This window comes from Polypterus senegalus, chromosome 7 (assembly GCF_016835505.1).
Source record: "Polypterus senegalus isolate Bchr_013 chromosome 7, ASM1683550v1, whole genome shotgun sequence".
NCBI classification, from domain to species: domain Eukaryota; kingdom Metazoa; phylum Chordata; class Cladistia; order Polypteriformes; family Polypteridae; genus Polypterus; species Polypterus senegalus.
In genome coordinates, this window is record NC_053160.1 from 36,271,221 (window position 1) to 36,293,974 (window position 22,754).

At 37.4% G+C, this 22,754-nt stretch overlaps 1 protein-coding gene across 1 annotated transcript in view; it reads left to right on the top strand.

Annotated features, from left to right (window-relative positions):
• The first annotated feature begins 433 nt into the window (after positions 1 to 433).
• LOC120532471 (Golgi phosphoprotein 3) overlaps positions 434 to 22,754 on the top strand; it is a 36,262-nt gene continuing 13,941 nt past the window's right edge. Inside the window, exons 1-2 of the mRNA XM_039758491.1 lie at positions 434 to 1,037; positions 12,789 to 12,920. Coding sequence (XP_039614425.1) covers positions 816 to 1,037; positions 12,789 to 12,920 — 354 coding nt within the window. The 5' untranslated portion in view covers positions 434 to 815. The remainder of the gene's footprint in view (positions 1,038 to 12,788; positions 12,921 to 22,754) is intronic.

Genomic DNA, 22,754 nt, shown 5'->3' on the forward strand with positions numbered 1-22,754 from the left:
TCAAAGTGTTCCTTTAATTTTTTTGAGCAGTTTATATCGAGCTTCTGTGAAAATCCAAATTTCCCTCAGGACACAAGTTCTGTCTATCTATCTATCAATCAAATAAAGTCAATCATTTTACATTGATGAACATATTACACACATTTTTGTTGCATGCAGATACTGTTTTATATTCGTAGATCTGTTCATGCTATATGCCTGTCTTCGGGGGATATCGCTACATAAAAGTAAACTGAACTGATTATCAAGTAGGCTTCCCGCGTGGGACTCACCTAGATAAAAAATTGAAGGTGGACCCATAATTGTTTCATCCTGCTGCCCCCCTACTGTGACACGCACTGCCCCCCGCTGCTGCCCCGTTCAGTTTCTGCGCGCTCCTTCTTGGCCACCCCCCCCTACCTGGAGGGAGGATGAAAGTGCCACATTGACTGCTGACGTCACCACCTGCCGCCATATTGGATGAGACTCGGGAAGGAGTGCATCAAGAAAGCAGCCGAGGAAAAGAGAAGAAAAGAAAGGGGGAGTGAGAGAGTGTGTATCTCAGACAGAAAGAGGCCGAATTGGAATCGGTGCACTTCCTATCAGGGAGACAGTTGGGAGAACTGTCAAAGTGGGGAGTCAGAGAATCAACGGCGGGGCTTCTTCCCGAATCCATGACTGTCTGGAAAGTCTAAGCGTAAAATAAGCGAGAGGGGGAAGATAAAAAAAGGGGAAAGAAGCAAAGTGATTGCGAGCGACCCAAGGCAGGCTGCAGCCCTCTCTGTCTCTTTCCCCGTTTGTGCGTGCATGTGTGACTGCGATTCGGACTTGGTAGCATGACTTCTCTGACCCAGCGGAGCTCGGGCCTGGTGCAGAGGCGGACCGAGGCCTCCCGAAGCGCCGCCGCAGCTGCCGCTGACAAGGAGCGAGGTTCCGGGGATGAGGATTTGGAAACTCGGCGGGGAGAAGAGCAAGAGGACGATGACAAGGGAGACTCCAAAGAAACTCGGCTTACGCTAATGGAAGAGGTGCTGCTTCTGGGCCTGAAAGATCGTGAGGTGCACTTCTAAATTTACATTTCTGCAGTACTTGTAGCTTTACTTTTTTTTACGGTAATGCAACCGGAGGAGTGTCTAGAGGGAAGTTGGCAGCGTGTCGTACTAACGCCCCACAACTTTAAGGCTCAAAGGTCGGGGGGTGTCTGGGAGTCCTCGTCCCACTCCGCAACAGGGGTGCATTTACTTAGTTTTACATGGGCTGTCGTTTATATGCCGTATAATCGGGCGTCTTAACAGCTCGTTCGATAAAACCATATGTCAGTTCCTCTTGTTTAATGGTATGTTTGTCATTTTGGGGGTAGAAGTCGAACGTACAGACGCAACCAAACATGACTAGCAACAAGATGCCCAATGTTTATTTCATAGCATGAGAGCGCAAATTAACGTTTCAAAAGGTAGCAGTAGAAATCATAACATGCCGTTACTTCTCGATAACCGAAACTCGTGCTGTTGCAAACAATCCGCTTTTGTGATGTGTTGCTTTGCACTCGTGGCTGGTTAACATTTCGAATTACAACAGACACACGGGTGGAGGGAGAATTGCCTGGAGACTATGCAGGTTTTGTCATTAAGTCATAAACTATATGAGCGTCTTACTTGTTAATACTCTCATTCCTTAAAACAACCCCAATCGAATCAATTCCATGCTTTATCCCCGCACTTGTCAATAAATACATTTTGATAAATGAGTAAAATAAAAGTGCTAACGTTGATATCCACTCCTGCGCTGGTGTCTGTTGCCGGGAGAGGCTTTGGATCCCGCGAGCCCGACTTGAATTAAGCGTGTTTGAGAATGTTTTAAAAACCGTTACCTGCATAAAACACTTAACTGCATCTGTGTCCATATGTTTGAATATACAGTGTGTGTGACTGTGACTATTTAAGACTCATCCCAGAAAACTTAAAGGAATACGCTAACCAAATATTTGTTTGTAAATGTTACAACATGGATTTGGCCGAAAAAAACTTTTAATGTCATATTTTCACGGAAAATATGGTTTATGGTTCAAAGCAAGCAAATGGTGGCCAACACTGGAAACCGTATACACAGTCAAAACGTTCATGAACTAAATATCACATTACTCCTGTTATATAATCCGTGTCAAATCACACCGAATATCTGTAAAATGCATGTATTTTTGCTAAAATATTGTTAAATCAGATCCTCCAGTGAAATAAGATCACAACCCGGAACCCCTTCACACTTTTTGAACTGAAAAGTTCACGTTACTTGTGTCACATAATCCACGTAAAGACATCACGTTATATGCTAAGAAAATGTAAAACGCACATGGGCTAAATTTGTTTTAACAGAGATGTCAATTTAGCAATACTTAAGTGAAAAATGCACAAGTTTTGCATGTTTTGAGTATGGATGACTATGTGGATTATGCCAGATGAGTAACATGACATTTTTTCATGGACATTTTTGTATTAGTTGCTGTTTCCTGCGTTGGCCACCATCCACTTCCATTGAAGCATAAGCTACTTTCTCTCCATTATGCATGCAAACGGATAAAGAGTTTTTCCTCGGTCATCATTACAAAGTACAAGGGATAAAGGACTATTACTTCACTCCACCTTTATGGTGACGTTATATGTGAGAGCATTACAACTTTTTTTGCAAACTGATTTAAACAAACACCTTATTCTTAAAAAGTACTTTGTAATGTAAGTTCCTTTAGATGGCAGCTTTCAATGTCTTGAAATAGAAGACAACAACCTAATTCTCCAAACTTCAAGCCTTTAAAGGAATACTACATGATGTACTTTGTAGAATGATTTGTTTATCAAGCAGAATGAGAGATACAGAGGGAGCGGGAGGATTATGGCATAGAAGAACTTAACAGTGCATCCAGAAAGTATTCACAGCACATCACTTTTTCCACATTTTATGTTACAGCCTTATTCCAAAGTGGATTAAATTCATTTTTTTCTACACACAACACCCCATAATGACAACGTGAAAAAAGTTTACCTGAGGTTTTTGCAAATTTATTAAAAATAAAATGAGAAGTCAAAAGTACATAAGTATTCACAGCCTTTGCTCAATACTTTGGCGATGCACCTTTGGCAGCAATTACGGCTTCAAGTCTTTTTGAATATGATGCCACAAGCTTGGCACACCTATCCTTGGCCAGTTTCGTCTATTCCCCTTTGCAGCACCTCTCAAGCTCCATCAGGTTGGATGTGAAGCGTCGGTGCACAGCCATTTTAAGATCTCTCCAGAGATGTTCAATCGGATTCAAGTCTGGACTCTGGCTGGGCCACTCAAGGACATTCACAGAGTTGTCCTGAAGCCTCCCCTTTGATATCTTGGCTGTGTGCTTAGGGTCGTTGTCCTGGTGAAAGATGCCCCATGAACTGTCAACGGTGGGACCTTATATAGACAAGTGTGTGCCTTTCCAAATCATGTCCAGTCAACTGAATTTACCACAGGTGGACTCCACTTAAGCTGCACAAACATCTCAAGGATGATCGGGGAAACAGGATGCACCTGCGCTCAATTTTCAGCTTCATGGCAAAGGCTGTGAATACTTCTGTACATGTGCTTTCTCAATTTTTTTATTTTTAATAAATTTGCAAAAACCTCAAGTAAACTTTTCTCACGTTGTCATTATGGGGTGTTGTGTGTAGAATTCTGAGTCAAAAAATGAATTTAATCCATTTTAGTATAAGGCTGTAACATAACAAAATGTGGAAAAAGTGATGTGCTGTGAATACTTTCCGGATGCACTTTATTACTGACCCATGCTGTACAATGGCAAATAATGTGAAAAACATCCATGGAAAAAAAAAAGTCAGGTTACTCGTGAGGTGTGCAGCTTACAGTTATAAACGGAGAAAACACCATTCCATAATTCTGTGCTTTTGAACTGAAAAGCCACCTCTACCCCTCATTCATTGGTCAAAAGTCCTGTCTTCAACTCAAAAGCATGTGTAATATATACACAGGTAACATTTTTGGCTAGAGTATTTCTTTAAATATAAGTGATACTGAGATATGCATGTTACGCATTGTAGTATGCAAAGTGTTTTTGTTAGTGTGAATATTTGTTGATACCAAAACACATTAACTGGTAAACGGCTCTCATAATAAAGGTAGCAGTGTGTTTCAAATTCAGTTAGGACAGGACAAAATCCTGCAGACACAGTGGGACCACAAGACTTCTCTGTGTGGCATAATGATTAAGACTGGATGTCAAACCCTGAGGATGTTGGCTCAAATGACGCAGTGTAACCAAGAGCAAGTCACTTTACCTGGCTGTGCTTTCAACTGGGGGTTGTGCGGCTTGTAACCAGTCGTATCGCAAATGTTGCAAGTTCTGCCAAGTGAACTCTTTATGAGGCCTCATGAGTGCTTGTAATTGTATTCTTTCCCTTCACTTACACACTATGACCTGGAAGTGCAAATGAAAGAGAATTAGGAGGTGTGATGTATAAAGAGGATGAGTGATAGCAATCAGGAGGCAGTGCATTTTAAATCTTTACTAAAATTAAAAGAGAGAATTAAGCGTTAGTGAGTATGAAGATTGCAATTCAATGTAGTGCCATTCCCAGTATTTGCTGATACTCTGACAGGCGTCCTTTGGCATATATGAGTAGAGCTTACACTAGGCAATGTGCTGAGTTAAGTCATGTTTTTGGGTGCGTCTCATGAACCGTAATCTGCAGTCTCAACTTTGTTGTTTTATCACTCGCCTGTCTGTTGACTGTAAAGATTAGTCTTCTCTTGACAGCATCAGAAAGCTCACTACTAAAGCATGTTGTTCATAAAAAGTTGCTTAATTTTATTTAGCAAACAGTTCAAGTAAGTTGAAGAAAGCACATTTTACATTGTTAATTACACAAACTGGTTTGGAAGTTTGGTTAGGTTTGTACTAAATGTTAAAAGGTGCTCTCATTTTTCTTTGTTCAGTGCTTGTCTTCATTGGCGTTTCTTGAATAAAAGGTTTGGTCTGAAAAAATGACCAAATGTTGATGTCATAACTAGGCAAACATATATACTGTATTTTGTGTGTGAACCTAAAATTACGTGCTCTTTTGAATTGAATTGAAGCCGGTTTATTTCTTATTGTGCTTCCCACTTAGCTTGTTGATAAATAGAATTATGGGCCATTAGTGAAAGTGGCTAAGATCCTTGGATTTAAAGTATTACTAAGATGGAACAGGTAAAGTATTTTCATATTTTAATTTTCTGGTTTATTTCTGGGAAAAATGTAAATATAATATTGATGTTTTAGTAGCGTTTATTTATCATTGATGGGGCACGCCTGTTTGTTTCTGGTGTGCCCTGCTGGGTAACATGGTCGTGTGTCAGAGGACCGGGACTACAAGATGCTGGAGTTTGGATTGATTTGGAGAGGCAAAGCCATGTGAGGTGAGGACACTGTAAGGGAAGAACTATTCTCAATTATTCTTTCATAACCATATGGTAACCATAAAGGATGAATGGTTACCAGAAGAGCTAGAGGAGACTACAAATTTTAAAATTTTGTTTAAAATAACAGTAAAGTTCGGTAACTGTGACTGTTTAAGGATGGATTGTCAGAGGTCTAAATCACGAATTAAAATGTTGCTGTTTTCTTTATTTATTTAAATTGTAGGATACATATTTTCTCCTCATGGCCTTATATAATTTGGGAGGGATTTTGCAGTTTTCTTTATAATAGTATTAAAATGGTGAGGAGTATTTCCTTACTATTTAATTTAATTCAAGGGACATAAAATGCCAGATCTGCTGAGGTCTTCCCACTCATATTAACTCTTTGAGGGCTGAATATTTTTTCCAGTATTCTGAAAAGCACACATACTGTAAATCAATATAAAACGTTTTTTGCTGCATGTCGGGGCTGCTGTCAGCACCCATTTTTGGCGACTCTGGCAGCAGCGACTGCACAGGGGCGGCTCAGTGACCAGAAGGAATACGCGATGGGCTGGCTGCCTGGCTGTCTTCATGCAGCAGTCGCAGTGTGACTCAATCTGGTTTGTACCTCTTGTCATCGGTAAGAGGCAGTCCTCCCAGGTGAAGTACGTAGGTGCATTAGCTACACAGACATGTTCAGCACCACGATCAGCTGGCGCTGGCCCTCGCGCTTTGATCTCCAGATCACTTGCATCAAAATCCAACAACTCGGAGTCTGATTCGGCGATATGATATGCAAAACGTCGTCCACAGAGTATTTTGCTTTGTGCATTCGCTTTGGTCTTTCACTAGATGTCAATGCCATTTGAGGGGTTGTTTGCTCTTTGCTACTCATGCACGCGCAGGAAATCTCGGTTAAATCAACGAAGCTAACTTTAAAGAGAGAGTCGAACTAAAACATAATGGTGAGTTTTGTCACAGTTTACAGCCGATTACGATCCTCTACCCCTGAATTTCAAAAATAGTCGCCATCCGCCCTGAAAGAGTTAAAGACAATATTCTTTTTTCTCACCAGTGCTGACAAGTTACCAACAAATAGACTATCATTTTATTGATTGCAGCTTGCTTCCATCTGTTGAAATGTTTCATTATGGTCGAGTTGCTCTATCTGGTTATGCACCACTCATCCTACTACTCATAAAAACTTGGAATATCAATATCAAGTTAAATATTTCACCAAAAGGTGTTGATGTAATTTACAATTGTCAGCTTAGCCATTAGTACTACCAGAAAAAGATTTTATTCAGTTTGTCTCCACAAAAATACTTTTGTCAAAGCTAAAGTGTCTTTTCAGGTATCTGTTGCAGCTCTCTGGGGAAACACTTAAAAGCCTGCGTGAGAAGACAAGTCTCGTGTCTCAAAAGGAAATACATTGCAAACTAGAAAGCTGACAGTTCCAATCAGCAACATATCTAAAGTCGATCACAGTTCTGCAAGATTGGCCACTACTAGGCTCTACAAAAAAAGAGCAGACATTGGAAACTGAACGTAATGTATTAATCATATGAGAAACGCATTAGCTGTTACTTAAGTCGTGTCATTTTTATTATGAACACGGAGAAAAGATTACTAAGACGCAATCCTAGCAATTACATCATAAAAAGGTTTGGAATGTCATTGTAAAATGAATAATAAAACTAGTTTCAAAGTCACTGGACACAAATGAATAAGTAACAAGTTTAAAAAGTACTGTATGACAATCTACACATCGTAATCCAGTGCAAACAAGATTAACAGTAGATTTTTTTTCATAAACTCCAGGAATCGTGCAAAGACAAAATAGGTAGACCTGTAAGATTCCACCTGTTTTTTCAGAAGAGTGCACCTCTAGGTATTTGCAAACAACACAATTCTGTTTTTTTTCATTTATTTAAATTCACACAGAACAATGAACATGTCCCAAACAATGGAGATTTTGGTGCTGTTGAAGCGAGTGTCTGAGCGGCCATTTTTTTTTCCTCCTGCGTGGAGCCGTGTGTGTGTGTGAGATGTAAATTTCCTATTTAAAATGGGCATATCCTGTGTGATTGAATTATTTAGAGCAAGCTGTATTTTTCATGGCACCACAGTCATTTTTTAGATTTCAGCCAATAAAGGAATGCTAACACAACCCCCGATTGCCACAGGGTGTTTTGCGCACTAGTTTACACTGTTGTACTAGTAATGCAGATCATACATTCATCAAAGACCAACCACAGATTCCACTGTAAAGTTTTCAGAAGTTGTTTTAATCCATTCCTTTAGGTGACTTGAATTGGTGCTACGTCTTTTGCGGTGTAACTATTGGTGCCATTTGTTATGTCCTACCATAGTTTGTTCTCCTTGTCACTGGGTTCTTTCCTGCTAAGTGATTTGCCAGATGTTGTCTGAACAAAGTTTTGTACTGTCAATTAGGATTCTTCAAGGGATGAGATATCTGGAAAGGACTAGCAAATTCTTCTAGTTCTTTGAGGCTATTAACATAAAGATGGTGAAACACATTGGTTGTTGGCCACGCTTTCATTGTTGCCAACTTTTAACACATTTAATATTTTTTTTCTTTTTGTTTCCTGCAGTCAGACCACTTTAAATGTGAGCAAAGTTGAGCTGCGTTGTGTGTTAATTAAGCAGTTGTGCATTCAGAGTCTGTGGGCAATTTTTATATTTTCATCTGATCTTAAATTGTTTTTAACAATTTTCTAAACTCATTGTTATAGTGCCACGAGCATGATATCTGTTTCTCAGGGAAATCATTCATTCAGGCAGGCTTTGGTATAGTATGTAAATTTCTGATTAGTTTAGATGCTTAGTTGATAATGCAAGATGGCACTTCGCAAACATAGTAACATATACTGTGTCTCATTGGAAAAAAATAGAAGTATCATTTGATCCATGTGTAATATCTGTAAATGATGACATCAAATCCAAACAAGTCACTGCTATTGACAGGAGGTGGGAGAAATGTGAGATGGATCTGAGTCGAATGCATGCCCAACTGATTTGTAATTCATTGTGATAGTTCATCAAACCAATAAAAAAATGAATAAAGTAGGAAATCTGTTTGTTGTATACCATGCGTTTTATAAAAGTTATCAATATAATTTGCTAAAAAAAAATCCTAGAAACTAGCCCAAAAATTACAATATTGGTTGAATTTTGACTAGCTTGCATGACTTCCATTCTTTGTTTTTCAGGCCTGCTGTTGTGTGTGATAAATAATAATTATATCTTTTTTTAAAGTAGTATTTTATCATGAGTCCCGGTTCAAAGCTGATCAATGTACAACATACTTAATTAGCATTCATTACATTGGGCACTACGGTCATCTACTGCACCTAGCCTAAAACGCAGAACATGAATTGGTTATTGGTTAGAAAGCTTAGGATGTGTGCCTTTTTGGTTGTTGCACATTGTGCATTTTGATTTTTGTGGTCTGTTAATTTAGTCTGTTAATTTTAGCATATTTAATTTAGCTGTTGCATTTATTTTACTGGTATTATTTAGAGTCAAAAACCCTACCAGACTCCCAGTTAATTTAGGGGAATGAATGTGTTGGCACAATCAGAATTCCAAGGGTCGTGTTCCTCGCATTTCCTACCTCCCTTTTTCCTCACAGGGAGTCTTTCCCTTGTGATTTTCCTGACTGATAGGCTGCCATTGTCAAAGGTGTGATCCCTGTTATTGAGGGGGAATGCCAGGCATTACTACAGAGGAGACAACCAATTCTGTTAGTTTCCTGGCCTGAAGTTCAAATTTGTTAATCATTTTTTATTTAGGTCTTAATTGGTATACCAATGTTAAAGTAATAAATAATCCCAATGAATGCGATTACCGAGTTTAATTGATCATGAGCCCAAATTCTTGACCATCACAACCCTATTTCTAACTGGCCCATAACAACCTATCCAAAATATCATGCAGTTAATGTGCATTTCTTATTTAATTCTTACTATTTGTGTCTGAAGGGGAATGTTTCTCCAATCTGCAAAGATTGCTGAATCTGAACCAGTTAATTTGGTTTAGGGTTTTTAAATAAATGATTTTTAACTGGGCAAAATTCTTTTATGTTAACCCTTATCAAGTAGTTTGTTACTTAGAGATGAGATGTGTCTGCTGTAATTTAAATAGTACATGAATCATGCACTGTCTCCACTTGTGTCTACTTCTGCAGTTTGCTTTTTTCTTGTTTTTAATAGTGACATTTGCTTTAAGTGTTTTTTATTCCTCAGTGTGTGTTTTTTGTCAATATTTAACATGCTTAGGGCATTGCCGGTTTTGTTTTAATTGACTGATAAGATAAAAACTGTACCACAGTTCTTGCCCTGTTTCCTCAAAATAAGTCTGTACAGTATATATGTATACATTTTTCTTTTCATACAGAAATTATTTCCTCTTATATTGTGACGTCATATAAGAGTACTTATTGCCACACAGCAAGAGGACATATGTCCTATTTTATGGTAGAATATGTTCAAAAATATTGTAAGTTTTATGACCCGTGCTTTACATATAATTTAATCTGGTTCTTCGGAGGCTAACTTCACTACAAGAGCTGCCACTAATGATTACTTTGATAATCGATAAATTATAATTTTTTCAATCAGTCAGCCAATCAATAAATTTTCCTATGTTGATTAAAAAAATAAATGATCCAAAAAGAAAAATGTTTGCATCCAGTACAATACTGGAGCCATTCTTATGCACAGCTGCTACAATTCTCCTTATAGGTATTTCAAATCATGCACAGTGTGCTAAATTCATGCAGCAAAGTTTTGTGCAGTGCGCTCGTCTTTTAGTGGCATGGCTGTAAGATCATTATTCAGAAAAGCACCGCACAGACCAGTGTGAAAAGAATGACAGAGAATGAAAATGATCCCAGAAAAATAGTTGAAGAACCCCGTCTTGATGTGTTAAATGTTTTAACTGGCTACAAAAACATTTTAGCATGTAGAAAAAAAATAAATGTAAAATCCCTACTTCAAATGCAGTAGTTTACAGGTTTATATTTATTATTGTTTTCATAATTTAGTAATAAGATATTTAAAATTTGGTCTTGACTCTCTTACAATTACTTTTTGGTTTTACATCACCATTTGCTACAAAGCCGAAGTATTTCCAGACCCACTCCTGCTGCACTGTGTCAGTTAAGCTTGTTGTTGAAGGCTCCGACACTGCTGTAATTCTCATCTTATTACCACTTGTGAGTGGATGGAAACAGGGCAGCCACTGCGAATTGGAAGTGCATTCGTAATGTAGGCTTTAGGATCAATACAATGCTAAATGAGTACCGAAGGAATTTTAAAATGTTAAAATTGATACTTAGTCAGTATTTTGATACTTTTGACAAACTAGTTCAGAGTAACATGATGCTGACATTAGTGTAATTTATAATAAACAGCCGTTCTTTTACAACTTATGTCCGGTTTTGCCTTTTAAATAACACTCTTCCCAACCCACACACAAGTTATATTTGAATAGTGACATTTGATCTGACAGTCCATATATATATAAATAAAATGTGGCCATTATATTGGGGCCCCTGTACTGCATGCATTACCCTCATCTGTGCAACCTTTGTTTGGCTGCCTTCTCTTATGCTTATTACAAATCTCTGGCTTTGTAGTCTGGAGATTAAAATAATAAAATAACATTGGATTAGATTTTAGCATTTTTTGAATTAATACCTTTAATAAAATACATGTGGTTAATTTTAATACAAAATTACACTGATGAGTGACTCTGAGTGGTCTGCTATGTCTTTTACTTTAGTCAATAGTTCTTTGGGCTGAACATACACGAAACATGTCAAGTTCAGTTTATTTTCATGTTTATTTAGTACAATCAAATTTGTACTTGCATGGTTCATCAAAGTAGTTGACAGGAATAGAATGTAAAAATAAAAAAATAATTGGATTACTATTTTACTTGTTTGTTTTTGACATTTTTAAAAAATAAAACCAGGAGATTGAATGCATATACTTCACAAAATGTTTTTCTGCCGTTGATAAAAACTAAAATTGCTTTCACTTTTCAGATAATGTAAAATGCTAGTTTGTATATTTTGCAAAATATACATATTTGTTTATAATATGCCTCTGAATTTTAGTAAGTGGGTACAAAAATTACCCCTTAAAATTAATGCCTACCATATTTTGTAGCTTCAGTAACCTGTATTTACATTAGTTTTTTATTTTTTATGGAATTTATGCTTTAGGCAAGCCATAGTGTCACATCAAAAAATTTGATCTGATCATCCATTCATGTTTTGTTAAATCAATTGTAGTTGTATAAAAATAAAGATTAATTTTTAAATATGCTTCTAAAGTTTATTATTTTCTGTGGTTAATTTTTCATTAATCAAACGGAAGTCAACAAGCAAGAAGCAATCATTATGTGAAATAAATATGAAATGTCTTTCCCATGTTCTGTGCCATACCACCAACAACCACAGCAGTACCAACTGACCAACGCAGTAACTATATCAAAAAAAAACTTTGGAAAAAGAAGAAGCAATGCATGAATGGAGATGCTGGTGGTTCCATTAATTAGCAATGCAGACAGCACCAAAAGAATCATCAATAAATAGGCTAAGCCATCATATTTGTACTCCTGCAGGTGTTTGTGCTGGCAGTGGGTTAGTGGTTTGGTACCATCTACCTGTTGGGGAACCTTGTCCTTGGTGTGGAATGTCTTTAAAGTGCAGACCAGATGTGACTAGAGGAACACCTTTTGCAAATCAGTACACTGATGATGATATACTAGAACACTGGTGCTTCAGGCGCTTTGTCATACTATGAACACTTGTCGCACCCGAATGAGGTGTTTCACTTCGATCAAACCAGTTTAAAGTTAATCAGGATATGATGTAGTAATATTAATAATTGGTCATCTGAAAAAAAACTTTCAGTTGTACACTTAACTTGAAAAATTTGAATTGTTAAGAACCATATCTAATATTCAAAATCTATATACTGTTTGCCTTTAAAGAGCAAAGGAAAACATATCTTGTGTCTGTCCACAACAGTACCATTTTATCCTAATAAACCTCTAGGTTACTTTTTATAACATTGGCATCAATCAGTTCTAAAGTGTTTCAATTGTAAACAAAAGCAACCTCCAAATATTTCACTCATTTTGTAAAATTTTAAAACTTTTACATTTTTTAAGCTATATTGCAACTGTGCATCTGTCCTGGTTAACCTTACAGATATGGGTGGTCCATGGTGGAAAGAGTCTTTCATTTTCTCTGTATTAATACATAATAATCAGTATCTCTGAGCTTGACAATGGGAATGCCTAACTTTAAAGGTTCTAGTCTTTCAATAATTTCCTTTTTTGTTTTCCAGGGTTATACATCATTTTGGAATGACTGCATTTCTTCGGGTTTGCGTGGTTGTATGTTAATTGAACTGGCATTGAGAGGGCGATTACAGCTGGAAGCTTGCGGAATGAGAAGAAAAAGTTTATTAGCGAGGAAGGTAAGAATGGACAGTTTGCTTGCAAGCCTCAAGCAGAATTTGTAATTTGGCTTACTAAGTGGTGCATAGGAGTATAGAAACACATAAAAATAGGCTAACACAACAGGCAGTTCATAACTTAGAACTTCTTCTTAATCTCATGTATCGGTTTCTAAAACTGTGGTGGTATTATCACAGTTCCTTTGACAGGGATATAATTTTTTCCCTGATAATGAAGTTTGCTATCTTTCATGCAAAGGGTTTATGTTTGTGTTCTGTGTTTTGTGTGCTTCCTCTTGAAATCCACTTGCTTAGACCATTCATCCTATTTTCTTAGATGCAGATTCCTTCACACCTTTGTATGTAGACTAATTTTACCTTTTCCAAGCGGAGGGTGTAGCACTAAGGTATCCTGCCAGTCAGAGTCTAAGCTTACCAACTCTCCAAGCCAAACTATATTACTAATATTATATATATTCTTTTTGTTTTACTGGTTTTTGCATTTAGAGCTAATGCTGTTTTTTACTTACTTGTGTTTTGCTTATTTTGTTGTAGAATCTCTGAAGCCTACGAAAAAAGTCGTAATGCTGAGCCACATTAACTCCTTCCTACTTCTTCATCAGCAACTTTTTTTTTTTTTTTTTTAAACAAATGTGTCAACCAGCACAAAGCAGCCTGCTCACTCATCCCTCAGCAGAAGTTCTTCCAGCTCAAGTCTCTATCTCCAAATGAAGTGCCTGGAATTGTATAGGGTAAATAATATATTATTTGGAATATGTACATTTCATGTGTGTTCTGTGTCTACAATGATCTGTGTAAATGCAGGATGACAGGAAATGCTAAGCAAGGAATGTTGAACACATAACTAAAACAGAAACTTTTTTTCATGTAATGACAAAATGCTTCCGTGAAGTGTATAATGTGTGAATTGTCATTACATGAAAAATTTTCTATTTCAGTTATGTGTTCAGCATTTCTTGCCTTGCATTTCCTGTCATCCTGCATTTACACAGATCGCTGTAGACCCAGAACACGCATGAAATGTATGTATTCCAAATAACAATATATTATTTACCAAATATAATTCTAGGCCCCTCACACCCAGATAAACTGATCTGAGCTGGGAGAACTTCAGACGTGTCTGTGGGGGATTGGATAGTAGGCTGCTTGACACATTTGCAAAACAGAGACGCTGATGGAAAGCTGCAAAGGAATTTAATGTAGCCTGACTTTGACTTTTTTTCATAGGCTTCAGGGATTCTAGAGTTAACAAACATTTTTATCTGAGAGTGGCTCAGTTCCGTTATGGTGTTTCGTTACAAGAGTGTGCTGTTTATTTTGCTTTTACTCAGAAATGCTTTTTATTTAAAAAGGAATACCATTTCATCTTTTTCAGAAACAGAATGGTTGTGTGGTTTTTTTTTTCATTTAATTTGTTTCTCTCTGCATATTTTGGTTGCTTTTACAATAAAAATACTTTTTTTTTCTTTCCTATTTTCATGTTATATTATGTAGTACTGTGCTTAACTGATAAGAGTAGAAAGCTGATTTTATACTAAATAAGAGGGCATAAAGCAGATAAAGTGTTAAGGTATTTGTACTTTTTAGACAAAACTACCTCTGTTTGCCCAGGTAGATGTTTGGGTGTAGGGTCTAAAAGGATTAATATTCCAGTGTTCCCTACTAAAAAAAAACAATTGAGAGGGTGTCACTTGGGATAAATAGTGCTTTATTTGTCACAGGTGAACTGTAGCTTTTACAGATGCTCAAGAAATGTAGAAATAAAACCAACAGCAGCAGCAGCCTTCAAGGAAACACTCAAATTACAAAACGAAAAAAGGAAATAACAAAAACAAACTTCTGACTTGGCTGATGACAGAGTGAGGCATTATGAAGGTAACATTTCTTGACACACTTCTGCTGAATAATTCATTGGTAAAAGTACTTAATGTGTCATACAATATGGGATGTTATTCATTTTTTTTTTAATAATTTTATTGAAATCACACAACATTCCATACAAATAGATCAATTTTACAAAAATAGAATTTAAAACAAATCAAACTCCACCCCTGAAAAAGAGAGCATGGGCAGCAGAATAAAAGTTAAAGCTAGTAAAAATAAGTAAATAGATGAATTAATAAGTGAATAAAGATAAATGGAGGAGAAAAAAGCTTATTCTAAAATGTTATTGATTTAAATCCTGCCAGGTTTTGAAATATTTCTGCACAGTTCATCTAAGTGACAATTAGATTTTTTTCCAATTTCAAATAATATACTGCTCAAAAGAATTAAAGGAACACTTTTTAATCAGAGTATAGCATAAAGTTAATGAAACTTATGGGATATTAATCTGGTCAGTTAAGTAGCAGAGGGGTTGTTAATCAGTTTCAGCTGCTGTGGTGTTAATGAAATTAACAACAGATGCACTAGAGGGGCAACAATGAGATGACCCCCAAAACAGGAATGGTTTAACAGGTGGAGGCCACTGACATTTTTCCCTCCTCATCTTTTCTGACTGTTTCTTCACTAGTTTTGCATTTGGCTACAGTCAGTGTCACTACTGGTAGCATGAGGCGATACCTGGACCCTACAGAGGTTGCACAGGAAGTCCAACTTCTCCAGGATGGCACATCAATACGTGTCATTGCCAGAAGGTTTGCTGTGTCTCCCTGCACAGTCTCAAGGGCATGGAGGAGATTCTAGGAGACAAGCAGTTACTCTAGGAGAGCTGGAGAGGGCCATAAAAGGTCCATAACCCATCAGCAGGACCAGTATCTGCTCCTTTGGGCAAGGAGGAACAGGATGAGCACTGCCAGAGCCCTACAAAATGACCTCCAGCAGGCCACTGGTGTGAATGTCTCTGACCAAACAACCAGAAAGACTTCATGAGGGTGACCCAAGGGCCCCATGTCCTCTAATGGGCCCTGAGCTCACTGCCCAGCAGCATGCAGCTCGATTGGCATTCGCCATAGAATACCAGAATTGGCAGATGCACCACTGGTGCCCTGTGCTTTTTACAGATGAGAGCAGGTTCACCCTGAGCACGTGACAGAAGTGAAAGGGTCTGGAGAAGCCATGGAGAACATTATGCTGCCTGTAACAGCATTCAGCATGAGCAGTTTGGTGCTGGGTTAATGATTGTCTGGGGAGGCATATCCATGGAGGGTCACACAGACCGCTACAGGCTTGACAAAGGCACCTTGGCTGCCATTAGGTATCAGGATGAAATCCTTGGACCCATTGTCAGACCCTATGCTGGTACAGTGACTCCTGGTGCACGACAATTCCTGGCCTCATGTGGTGAGAGTATGCAGGCAGTTCCTGGAGGATGAAGGAATTGATACCATTGACTGGCCACCACACTTTCCTGACTTAAATCCAATAGAACACCTCTGGGACATTATGTTTTGGTCCATCCAATGCCACCAGGTTGCACCTCAGACTGTCCAGGAGCTCAGTGATGCCCTGGTTCAGATCTGGGAGGAGATCCCCCACAACACCATCTGTCATCTCATTAGAAGCATGCACCGATGTTGTCAGGCATGTATACAAGAACACAGGGGCCATACAAAGTGCTGCGTACAATTTTGAGTTGCTGCAATTAAAGGCATTTAAAAATTTTGGTCCAGAATGATGTTAATTTGGTACAGGCCCAAAACGTGACCCAGTGAGGCTGGAGCTCGATTGCAGCGTTCGCAGGTTGGGTCAATTTTGGACAATTTTAAGTGAGACAGATGTGCTCGATATATAATTTTGAGTTGAATAATTGTATGCTTTGCGCATATGGAGCGCGAGTGAATTCTCTGTATTGCTACATTCCACTCCTTTTCCCACTGTCCTCTTGGATCTTTGAAACGGAGGGACTGTAAAATGTTTTTTTATGTTGCAGAAATGCTGTCTAAGTCCTTGAAACTGAGCAGTATTTTTTCCAGCATAGAGGGAGGTGGGAGGTGAGGAAAATTGGGCAGGTTCTGTTTAACAAAGTTTCTAATTTGAAGATAGTTAAAGCAATGTGTTGCTATAAAGTTAAATTTAGAATGTAATTGTTCGTATGATGCAAAGACATTGTCTGTGTACAGATCTCTACGTGATTTAATCCCAAATATTTTCCAGACATTAAAACTGCATATGTTTGTGAGGGTTGAAAAAGGTGGTTCTTGTGCAGAGGTGCCACCAATAAAAGATTCTCTGTCTTAAAATGCTGCCTACATTGGTTCGATATTCTAAAGTGAGTGAAGCACAATTGGGTTGTTAGTATATTGGCAATAGCTTGCATTTATTGGTTCACAAAGCAAGGAATGTAGAGAAGTGCTGCAGGATTTTATTTCTATTGCAGACCAAGCCTGTGTGTGCTCTATTTGTGTCCATGTCCGGGTTTTTATAGTTTGTATGTTTGCTGCCCAGTAGTAAAATTGAAAGTTAGTTAGAGCCATGCCACCTTTGCTCTTTGTAGGGTCGCTCTTTGGATACGTGAATGTTTTGAATTCCAAATAAATGTGGTTATGGTTAAATCTAATTTCTTAAAAAATGATTTATTGATGTATATGGGAATGTTTTGAAATAAGAAGAGAAACTTAAGGAGGATATTCATCTTAACAATGTTAATTCTTCCAGCTAAACTGAGATGAAGGGTTGACCATCTATGCAAGTCTTGCTTAATTTTTTTTTTATTCATAATGGACTTTGATTTTGTCTTCATTCTCTCAACCACTACAGACTCTAGCAGGTCGAGAGTGAATGCCATAGCTGAGCCTTCCTTCTTAATTAGCTTGTTGATTCTGTGGGCCTCTCTTGAAGTGAAGATATTGGCATGGCCTACTACTGTTGGGGTGCTACAGTTGATTGGTCACCAATCTAAATTCTCCGATTTTTACTAAAAAAAAAGACGTAATTGCCAGATCACAACCCCTGCTTTTGAAAGCCCTATGGCAATTTAGTTGTAGTTCTTCTTTACGCAATTTAGTATGATAGTTGAGCCGTTGCCATCTAAAGAAAAAAAAAAAAAGGTTGAGGCTTGTTTTAGCAGTATGGACTTTACTGTAGAGCATAGAGCGAGAGGCAATTGGAATATTAACCTTTACGTAAAAGAAAGTGGAGTAATGAGTTCAACTGAGAAAAAGGAATAGGAGTCGTCATCCTCCTGTATAGTTAGACAAACGGCAAGAAAAGCTGCTTTAATCAATTCAGACCTTTGTATTTTCTCATTTACATCCAGTTTGGACAACAAGCTTGTTTTCAGTGCAGCAGCTTACATTTTTAATCGGAAAAAGAAAAGGTAAACAAGAATTTGAAATAGCTTCTTAGTAAGCAATAGGCTTGTTGGCTTAACAGAAAAATGTATCTTGTACTTTTAAACCAATTAAGCATGTTAGTGTTGTCTCTTCTTGATCAACAACTTATGAATATTGATACATTTGTGACTTTTTTAAAGATTTGTGCTCTTTGTTTCTGTGTTATACAGCATATTAAAATGACTGTTAAAATGGTAATCCATATTTATAATAATTCAAGAATTTTAACAGCAAATGGCTATAGTGCAATTAATGATTTAAAACTATTAAAACCTGTAAGTGCATGTATATTTAAATTTAAGCAGTGTTTAATTGTTGGTCGTGTGAGAAATATATATATATTTTTTGTTGGAGAAATGGTGAAAACTTCTGTTTTTAATTAAGCCTTGTTTCAGATAGGTGCATTACAGAAAAAAATAAATAGTGTGACAGCTTGTAATTAATGAGAATAATTTTTTTTTATGCCATATGTATTATGGATACATATTTGTACATATTTTATTAAAGTATGTATTTTAAGGTAATTTTATTTTAGTATTTTTATGGTCACTGAACAATAAACCTACAGAATTTAATTTTGTTAATAAAAATGAACAGTTAATATCATTGGTTCTATAGTTCATTAAAATATGCTTTAATAAGGCTTCTATGCAACTGGTTATTCGGGAGCTTAGTTAAAAAAACATTTTAAAGGGTAAAAAAAATCGGAATACGGATTGGAGTTGGCTGATCAAATAAAATGAAATCAGTGCTTGGGGTCAGGCTTAAAAAACTAATCGGCGCATCCCTATAGTACAGCGCAGAAAAGTCATCACTGGTCATCAGAGTTGGTAGTAAAGGATGTCAGTACCCACATTTAAGGAATGGACTCTACTTTTGGGGGAAAAAAGAGCCCACTCTGCCCTTTCTCCTTCTTAAAGAGGTTACACTAATAAATATTTAAAGGCATTTACTTTATGTACTTGTAATGTTATTTTTAATTTCAATTTATGGTGTTTACAACCGACAGTATAACTAAAAAAAAAAAAGGAAATGCAAAAAAAAAAGAGAAAGTACTAATCCTATTGACTGTGGCATAGATGAAGCCAGCTGAAGGTATGACCACAGGTGTCTCAAACCCTGATCCTGGGAGGCCAGTGTGTCCTCTTTATAGCTGTAATGACTCAACTCAAATGTGATTAGGATTATAAAAAATAAATGAACAATTAGTAGCTGCTGTTTTTTCTGTTGTCTCACTAACGTGGCATTTGGTGAAGGATTCTCAACAGCAGTGCAAATGTTCTGTGATGTGCCACCTATTGTATTGAAAGTCTATTGGAGTGTATTTTATTACTATGTGCATTGCAAAATACAGTGTGTTTCAGTAGGTGGCATATTACGAAGACTAATGCTGAATATACCCAAACAGAGTATTGCTGCAGGATGGATAGAAATCATCTTAAAATTATATACAGTAGATTATCTCACACATAGAATGTGAGTGGTGGTATTTTGTGTTGTGCTTCTGTGGAAAAAAATGGTGCTTTTCCAGAAGTGTGTGTTGTTGTTTTTAATTCAAGATGGCTAAGAAAATATTTTTTTAAATATAAACGTGCGCTCCATCATGGCCTGTTAACCAAATGCTGTTTTGCCCAGGCAGTCTAATTCAAGTTTGTATACTAGAAAATCTTAGCTGGCAGCAGCAGTTGCTTAAAACAAGAATCGCACATGCTGGGAGCACATCTGTGTCCATGTGCCATAGTCTGTGTTACGAATGGATGTTTTGGTATTTTTATGTTTGTGTTTTGAACGAGCTTGTTGGATATTAGTATCCTACATTTATGAAAACGTGTTCTCATCTGCAGTAGTTTTGAATAACTAGTAGTTTGTTCTTGTAATGAGTCTTTGTATTCTTGGTGTCAGCAGTACCATGTATTTCAAGTTTTTTGATTTTTTTTTTATTTAAACACTGAATTGTACAACTGTTTGTCATGATATAAAATCAAAAAAGGCATTTTTAATTTAGCCCAGTATGATTGTGTGTATATAGCTGTGCGACCTGTGTTGAACAAATGCTTTGAAGAGAGGCGGTTTATACTTCACAGGAGACGTTGCCAGGATCGGTACCAGGTCCCCATGATCCTAGACTGGATATGTGGGTAAAAATTAATAGCTGATGATAAGATCACCTCTTTGTGACCCTTAAACATTTTATACAAAAATGTGCAAAACACCACATATTACAGTTTCTTTATTGATCCTTTTTTCTGCAGATCACCCTAGATTTCTCATTTTCCTGCTGTGAGTAGGAGAAGAGTTTATCTGGCTATTATACTTAATTTTGTTTTGTAAGTGAAATTTTCATATTACTAGTAAAGGTCATCTGGTTTAGTGAATTTTCAGCCCGGCTTCTGTTCTTTTGCAGTGGAAGTGTTTTTGATTACATTATACTCTTGAATGCACTGAAGAAGACACAGACGGGCATTTCATATTTGGTGGGGTTTGAGTAGGATCATCCAACTATGCATACAACTTTTACCTCCTGAAACATGCTTAGAAAGTCAGAAATGTGGAAACCAAGTGGGGAACCATGTATTTTATACTAAAGCTTTTCATATATATTTTTTTTTATAAATCCCTGCTTAAACTAATCATTTTTACCTTCTCCAAATAAATTTAAAACATATACATGGTTTGAGTAATTCACATAACATTCGTGGATATAACTTTCCCTGCAACATGAAAGATGGCTTTAAGATACCTGATACTCTCACAATCCAGAATTTGTGAGTTTCTGTAGCTTTCTATAAAATCCACAAACAAGCTTCTTTGTAAAATATTGTTCTTTCTCCCCATCCTTCAGTATTTGGCTTTATTATGTACATACATGTGTTGATGCTGGTGACCGACAGTGATTACTGTTTTTTCTTACAACATATTTCTTAGTTGTAGCCTAATGTAAACTTTTATGGCTTGTTTGTCCTCTTCTACGATACCAAATTACTTCATTATACTGTGGTGTGAAAAACTATTTGCCCCCTTCCTGATTTCTTATTCTTTTGCATGTTTGTCACGCAAAATGTTTCTGATCATCAAACACATTTAACCATTAGTCAAATATAACACAAGTAAACACAAAATGCAGTTTTTAAATGATGGTTTTTATTATTTAGGGAGAAAAAATCCAATGTGTGAAAAAGTAATTGCCCCCCTGTTAAAAAATAACCTAACTGTGGTGTATCACACCTGAGTTCAATTTCCGTAGCCACTCCCAGGCCTGATTACTGCCACACCTGTTTCAATCAAGAAATCACTTAAATAGGAGCTGCCTGACACAGAGAAGTAGACCAAAAGCACCTCAAAAGCTAGACATCATGCCAAGATCCAAAGAAATTCAGGAACAAATGAGAACAGAAGTAATTGAGATCTATCAGTCTGGTAAAGGTTATAAAGCCATTTCTAAAGCTTTGGGACTCCAGCGAACCACAGTGAGAGCCATTATCCACAAATGGCAAAACCATGGAACAGTGGTGAACCTTCCCAGGAGTGGCCGGCCGACCAAAATTACCCCAAGAGCGCAGAGACGACTCATCTGAGAGGTCACAAAGACCCCAGGACAACGTCTAAAGAACTGCAGGCCTCACTTGCCTCAATTAAGGTCAGTGTTCACGACTCCACCATAAGAAAGAAACTGGGCAAAAATGGCCTGCTTGGCAGATTTCCAAGACGCAAACCACTGTTAAGCAAAAAGAACATTAGGGCTCATCTCAATTTTGCTAAGAAACATCTCAATGATTGCCAAGACTTTTGGGAAAATACCTTGTGGACTGATGAGACAAAAGTTGAACTTTTGAAGGCAAATGTCCCGCTTACATCTGGCGTAAAAGGAACACAGCATTTCAGAAAAAGAACATCATATCAACAGTAAAGTATGGTGGTGGTAGTGTGACGGTCTGGGGTTGTTTTGCTGCTTCAGGACCTGGAAGGCTTGCTGTGATAGATGGAGCCATGAATTCTACTGTCTACCAAAAAATCCTGAAGGAGAATGTCCGGCCATCTGTTCGTCAACTCAAGCTGAAGTGATCTTGGGTGCTGCAACAGGACAATGACCCAAAACACACCAGAAAATCCACTTCTAAACGGCTGAAGAAAAATAAAATGAAGACTTTGGAGTGGCCTAGTCAAAGTCCCGACCTGAATACAATTGAGATGCTATGGCATGACCTTAAAAAGGCGGTTCATGCTAGAAAACCCTCAAATAAAGCTGAATTACAACAATTCTGCAAAGATGAGTGGGCCAAAATTCCTCCAGAGCGCTGTAAAAGACTCATTGCAAGTTATCACAAACGCTTGATTGCAGTTATTGCTGCAAAGGGTGGCCCAACCAGTTATTAGGTTCAGGGGGCAATTACTTTTTCACACAGGGCCATGTAGGTTTGGATTTTTTTTCTCCCTTTTTAATAAAAACCATCATTTAAAACTGCATTTTGTGTTTACTTGTGTTATATTTGACTAATGGTTAAATGTGTTTGATGATCAGAAACATTTTGTGTGACAAACATGCAAAAGAATAAGAAATCAG